The sequence below is a fragment of the Limulus polyphemus genome, unplaced genomic scaffold, assembly GCF_000517525.1.
Source record: "Limulus polyphemus unplaced genomic scaffold, Limulus_polyphemus-2.1.2 Scaffold3624, whole genome shotgun sequence".
Lineage (NCBI taxonomy): Eukaryota > Metazoa > Arthropoda > Merostomata > Xiphosura > Limulidae > Limulus > Limulus polyphemus.
The window spans coordinates 97385-104411 of record NW_013669234.1 but is presented as its reverse complement, the minus strand read 5'-3'; the positions used below and the strand labels follow the sequence as shown (position 1 = coordinate 104411).

Sequence of the window (7027 nt, the reverse complement as noted above, 5' to 3'; positions counted from 1 at the left end):
GGACATTATAAAAATTTTGCAAGTGAAATTAAAAATTTTCTAATGCATAAAAGTATTTTTTTTTATCTTAAAATTAATATTTCTTGCATCATAAATAGGCAACATGCAAAAAGGCATGAGAGAAACATTGCTTTTAAACCTTAAGACTTAATAAAAAAAAATTGATATTTTGTGTATGAAAGCATTGTAATACTTACTGATAATTTGCCCAATTGTGTTAACATTCGCTTACTAATTTAAAAGTTATAGCATGAAAACTATAACGAGCACAAAATGGTTACGAGGTCGGTCCCAGGGACCGACGGTCGTGCTGAAAGAGTTAATGAGATGCCTAATTGTCGAGTGGCTAGGGTGCGACAGACTGTACTGGTAGTTCGACCTCATCCACCACCTGTTAGCATCTGGAATTGTACATCAGTTTTGCTGTAGGCAAAGGATCACCTACCTCTTCACCTCAAAATGGGAATTGGTAGGGAAGACAAGCTTCTGTACCAAAATCTGTCTTCATTTCCAACTCAACCAACACCTGATCCACCACAAACAAACACCCAGTGGATGGTAGGAAGTTGGAAAGCCCTAGTGGGATGACATTTCTGATCCAAAACCAGGCAGCATTGGGTATGTTTCTTCCAGTCTGAGGTAGGACGAGAATTATGACCACACACATGTGGGAATAAATGTGCTGCATTCAGCTACAACCAACCTTAGATCCACCAGGAACTGATGCCCAGTAGATGGTAGGAAGAAGGATCACTGGTAGGAAGCCAGTCCACGGTAGGAGGAGGAATACCGGCCAGAACACGCGAGAACTTACTTAGCTGGACCATCTTCAACCCGCACCGGAGTATGGAGGACTGCATCACTTTAGAAAATACAAAGGGTGACTGCAATACAGTATTTTGAAAAACCTGGCTGCATGTGGAATTTTACATCAAGTCCGCAGTAGCAAGAGTTTTAATCAGAGATGGGCAATCCCTGTCTGCTTTACTCATGATTGTCTACGAGTGTATGGTTTGGGATGAACATATTTATGAAGTAAAAGACCATTAGAGGGAAGCACTAGTAGCCCTATGGAACACCACATTCCTACGGTGTAAATAATCTAATCCTGTGATGTAATTTGCTCAGCATAGATGACAATTGAACAGACATACACAACCAACACCTGGCGGCATCTGGATTTATACATCAGGTGTGCAGTAGGAAGAGCTGCAATGTAATTGATATCAAGCATGGTTACAGGATGGACAGTGTGGATTTTCCAAATAAAAGTATACCTGGTCAGGCACCACCACACATTAGCAAAAAGGACCCTGTAAATAAAGAAATAACAAAAACATAGTACTCACCAGTCATAACGACAATGTGGTGTGTAAGATGGCGAAGTAGGTAAACAAAAACCAGCAACGGCTACATGATTTAAATAATGTGAAACAAAAGCATGAGCTGTAGCCCACATACTAGCTTCAATAATAACCTTCAAAGGAAGATGGAAATGGGCAGCCAAGAACATGTAATGATGAATTTGATATGAAAAATACCCTAGAAAGGCAACACACCTCAGGCAGAAGGGAACAATCCACCAGCTTAATTAATTGGCAAATCTAATTTGTGAGGGTAATGGGAGAGAGGTAACAGGATACAAGAAGATTCCATGAAATAAACATATGGTTATAGGAACCATAGAAGGGAGCAGTGCAAGTGAGATATAATCAGAGATCCTGGATCTGGACACAGGTGGTGGTCAGGTTCCAAATGGTCATAAATGTAAGACAATGAAAAGGGAGAAAAAGTGGAATTACCCTTCCCATCAGCAGAAGTCTTGGGCAAAAACAAACAGTCAGGAACTGTAGAAAAGCACACGGCGAGCATCAATTGCAAAGATCTCAAAATAGCTACTGGCCACAATCCAATAATATGAGTAATAGGGATTTTAAGGAAAAGTGATACAGGGAACATGAAGACAAAGGTTCAAATGGAGGATGAGTGAGAGCGATAAGTACAACATTGGGATTACAATCAGGAACAGACACAGGGTGTGGAGGACGGGAAAGGGAAAACAAACAAAATAACAAAGACAACATAGGAGATTGGAAGACAGATGCAAACTCAGTAAATCTGAAAATGCAAAATAATGCAGCCTGATAGCCGGCAATTGAGGAAACTGAAAGTCGCCTATTGAAGAGTCAAGTGAAAAATGCAGTCAACAGGATGTTATACCTGGCAGAGTGACCAGCAGCATAAAGTATATCATGTATACTAATAAACCACCAAGGAAGAAGGACATACAGAATGGGGAATCAACAAGGCAACATGCCTGGAAAATCTGTATTGTCTGGCAAGGTACTGGGCAAAAGCCATGCATGAAGCCAGAGGGCAGGGGTGGATGGATGATGCATGCCTGATTGAGGTTGATGAAAGAGCATGGGAGATAATGGCAAAGGAAGAGGAGGTGACACCAAAAGTCTGCGCAGGAGCACATGACATGGAATGGTCTGAATCAATAAAAGGACTCAGGGAAAAAGACGAATAGGAGGATATGCATACAGGTGATATTTCTTACAGTTTTGACTGAGAATATCTACAGCTTCTGCCAAAAGTTGAGGAACAGGAAACTGAAAACAAGGAAGTTGTGCATTGAGATGTGTGGCAAAAGCATCCACATTCGGAAAACCCCAACGAGCACACAACTACCAAAACACCTGCAGATCTAACGACTACTCTGTCGGGAGAATCTTGTCTGGCCAAGATCATCAGTCCACAACCAGATTCAGGGCACCTGGAATATGACATGCTAACAATCTGATGTGATGATTGTGGGCCCAGTAGAGGAGATACAACGTTCAGAAACAAAACTCTTGTGCCTGGGTATCCCCTTGCCTGGCGATATAAGACACTACTGTGGAATTGTTGAAGTGGACCATCACCAAATGCCCCCAAACATCCAACAAGAAGTGAAGCAGAGCACAAAGAACTGCCAGCAACTCTGAGATGTTGATATGTAGGGGTATGTGCCTGGGTATCCCCTTGCCTGGCGATATAAGACACTACTGTGGAATTGTTGAAGTGGACCATCACCAAATGCCCCCAAACATCCAACAAGAAGTGAAGCAGAGCACAAAGAACTACCAGCAACTCTGAGATGTTGATATGTAGGGACGATTCAGCCAGTGTCCAATGACCCAAATGCTCTTGAGCATTGAAATATGCATTCCAGCCTGAAAGGGAAGCATCTATAAAAAGATGACTATTCGATTGTGAAAGTGGAAGAGGAACTCCAATGGTAGTGTTGATACAATCCAACCACCAAACAAAGTCAGCCTGTAGGTGAAGAAGGCAGGGTAATAGGAGCATCTAAGAAATTCTGAATGAATAAGGTTCCATTGGTTAAATAACCATCACTGAAGGTGACTCATATGGGTGCAACCAATGGGAATGAGGGCTTCTAGAGAAGCCCAAATCTCCAAAAGAGATAGGGTCTATTGTGCAGTAGGAGAGGGAGAGGCTGATAGACTGTGAACAAGACATTCCATATCCTGTAAATGAAGAGGAAAAGGCTGGGCCAGACTGATGAAGGAATTGAAAAACATACCCAGATGAATCAGATATTGTGTGGGTGTGAGACACGACTTCTTCACCATGATGAGCCAACCTTGGCAGCCTCTTGAAGAACAAACTAAGTATGAACAACAGATTCGAACTGAGAGGAAGCCAAAAATGGGCAGTTGTTCATGTAATGGTAGAAACGGAGGCCTCTGGCATGAAGCAGTTGAGTGAATGATCTGACTACTCAGCAGAAGGCATATGGAGCTGAAGCCACACCAACTGGTAGAGCCCGAAAGTGATAATCATGCCCCTGATAAACAAAATGAGGAAATGCTGGGATGCCTGGGAGATGGAAATGTGTAGATAAGCATCTGACACACCAACCTTTGTCATCCACAACCCAGGAGTGAAAACCCACCAAAGGGTTAAGTAAGACTCCATTGTTAATTTGGATACAACCAGAAAACAGTTCAGGGATGGTAAATCTATAATTGGTCACCAATCTTCCATCTTTGTGGGTACAACAAACAAATGGAAGCAAATCCTTGGCTGAGAATTTTCCCAAGTTCTATGGCCTCATTCCCAATTAAGTCCCAAAACAACTCCTCTAGATGCTGATGAGAAAACAGGATTCCATGGTGGGGAGGAAGGCAATGGGATGAGAAGACAACAAGGGAGGGGAATGGAAGTGAATGGCCAGACCCCCTAAAAGAAATTCACCAATGCATAAGGGTTTGAACTGCACAATGTAAGGAGAGATTACAAACGTTGGGTATCATGTTAAGGGAAGGAAGATCGATGAAATGATTGAGCATGATCTTCAGATGCACGAGGCAGAGGAGGCACACTAACCTCTGACTGAAGTTGATCCCCAAAATAATGGGCATGAAACCCCAACATTAGGTGAGTGAGGAAACCCTAAATATTGGCCTATAGATTCAGCACCAAAGATGGCAGGTTGAGAAACACAGGAAACAGGAGATAAGGATAAGACAGCACAAACCTGACTAAGTAATTCCACAAATTGTGAAATAGGTCTGGGTAAATCCCCCGACATCACTCGTGAATGGGAAGCATAGTCAGGAGGGGAATAGGCTGACCAAATTCTTGTCCTCTCTGTCAGACATTCCAGGAGCAGGCATGACAGGATATTCTGTGTGTATGGTGGTGAAGGTTGCATGAACATGGACATTTCTCATCTAATAATTGCCATTACATCCTCGGACAAAAATTGAGTACTCAACCTGGTAGTAGTGGCTGAGAAATCTGCAGCAGCAGTAACACCTGTGGTAGTTTTAACTACCTGAAACTGTGAGTGCATAGTAACAATTCCAACTGTGGAGCAAAAAAAAAGTAAGAAAAGTTGGAAAAAGCAACCTTTCACAATTCCCAAATGCAAAAAAGTAAAGACATATTAAAGGATAACTAAGTCTGTAGTATAAAGGAGAATGTCAACAAGTGTGTGAGCAAAAACAAGCATGTCTGAACAGTATTACTGCTAATCAACAAGTGGTTAATGAGTTCAAATTTGGAGAGAGTGCTGGTTACGATAGAGGTTGTGTCAAGATCCTATTGGTAGTGAATTGCTGCATAATCATTTACATGTGGATTTGCAGAAGCAGGAGGTGGAAGGCTAGTGGCGAGCCTTGCAAATTTCTGCAGATAGAGGGAAGTACTAATCAAGAAAAACTATTTTGTGAGTAAAGGTAAGATATCGTACTGGAGTTTAACTTTTGAACAGTAATGGTGTATGGAATTTTGATAAATAAATATATACAAGAAATATTCAAATCATAATGTAATTTTAGAACAATTAATTTGCAATATAAAACTTTATCGTACTTGTAGTAGCGTGAATTTAACAAGTAAATATTTCCTTCAGCAGGATACATTAACAGATAGCATAATAATATTGCATACTTCACAAATTTATAATGTATATGCTGTGTTGATAGTATATATAGTTAAAATTTTCTTCTGGTATCAATGCTTTAACTCTTTCAGCACAGGCTCGGTCCCTGGGACCGACCTCAACCTTTTTGTACTTGTTATAGTTTTCATACTATAACTTTTAAATTAGTAAGTGAATGTTAATGAAATTTGACTGATTATCAGTAAACATTACAATGCTTTTATATGCAAAATATCATTTTTTTGTTATTAAGTCTTAAGGTTTGTAAAACAATGTTTCTCTCATGTCTTTTTTTTTCTTTTCGCACATTGCCTATCTATCATGCAAAGTAATATTCATTTTAAGATAAAAAATACTATTATGCATCATAAAATGTTTAAATTTCACATGCAAAATTTTTATAATGTCCAGATAGTTATCAAACGTTTCTTAGGGAAAAAACTTTATATTTTATCCGTTGTTTTCAGTAATTAATCTCTGTATGGGTTCAGTAGATTTGACCAATCTCACAACCACCATAACAAAAATTAGGAAATAAATATAAGTTATTCCTCTTTCATTTTAGAATGAACACAAATTATAACACAAAAACATAAATGTTTATACTAAATAGCTTAAATCTCATAACATTATATATTCATATATATTTATTACTTTATTATATTGACTTTTCAGCCATGCTTAGCTAACAATACAGAAGTTACAATGATGAGGCTCACGTGCATTCATAATACTGACCTTTGGTCTGTACAAAGTAACTTGTCTTGGCTGTGTTTTAGTAGACTAGTATTTTGTAAAATACAGTCAAATTTCAATTATTATACATTATACATGTATATAGATTATTGCTATTTTGATACCAGTTCATAAACTTATTCATCTTAAAACATAGAACAGTAACTAAAGAAGTAAAGCAAACAATTATCTCTTCTAGTTATGACCTTTGTATTTGGTTGCTAAGTCTTTAAAAAAATTGCACATGGAGATTATGAAACAAAATATTTTTTTTAATTACTACATTAATACCATAGAATTCCATTATAATTTATCAAGCTTAGTAACTAAGATGTATTTTACTCTAAAAAAATATGAAATTTTGAGCAGACTAAAGACACGCCCTACCTTGTAGAAATATTGGTTCAAAAGAAAGAAATCGTGCCAAGTCCATTAAAATGGCTGAGAAAGCCACTAGGGGACATTCTGAGCTTCTGTTTGGTTATTCATGTCATATATAAAAGTAAGTGTATATAAGGGAGCATTTCCAAAAATGGAAAGAGGTGGGCAGGGTGCCACTGTATTTGATTTATTACATGAGCAATATCTTAGCAAATTGAAAAGATAAGACCTTCTTATTTTATATTCTAGCTTGTCAATGTCAGTAATTTGAGTTTCTAAATCATTCGAAACTATAAACTTAGTATTTTGACTTCACAAACATCTAATTTGAACCAGTGCTACATTCAACATACCATGTGACACACAAAAATCAATGTTTATCTGTTTTCTTAATATTAGCTTTTAAAGTAAGAAATTGATTAATATATAGTACTAAAATTTGGATTATAATCT

At 38.3% G+C, this 7027-nt stretch overlaps 1 protein-coding gene across 1 annotated transcript in view; it reads right to left on the bottom strand.

Moving 5' to 3' along the window:
- LOC106469704 (probable citrate synthase 2, mitochondrial) overlaps positions 1 to 7027 on the bottom strand; it is a 32857-nt gene that overhangs the window by 12699 nt on the left and 13131 nt on the right. The window contains exon 7 of the mRNA XM_013930216.2: positions 4399 to 4553. Coding sequence (XP_013785670.1) covers positions 4399 to 4553 — 155 coding nt within the window. The remainder of the gene's footprint in view (positions 1 to 4398; positions 4554 to 7027) is intronic.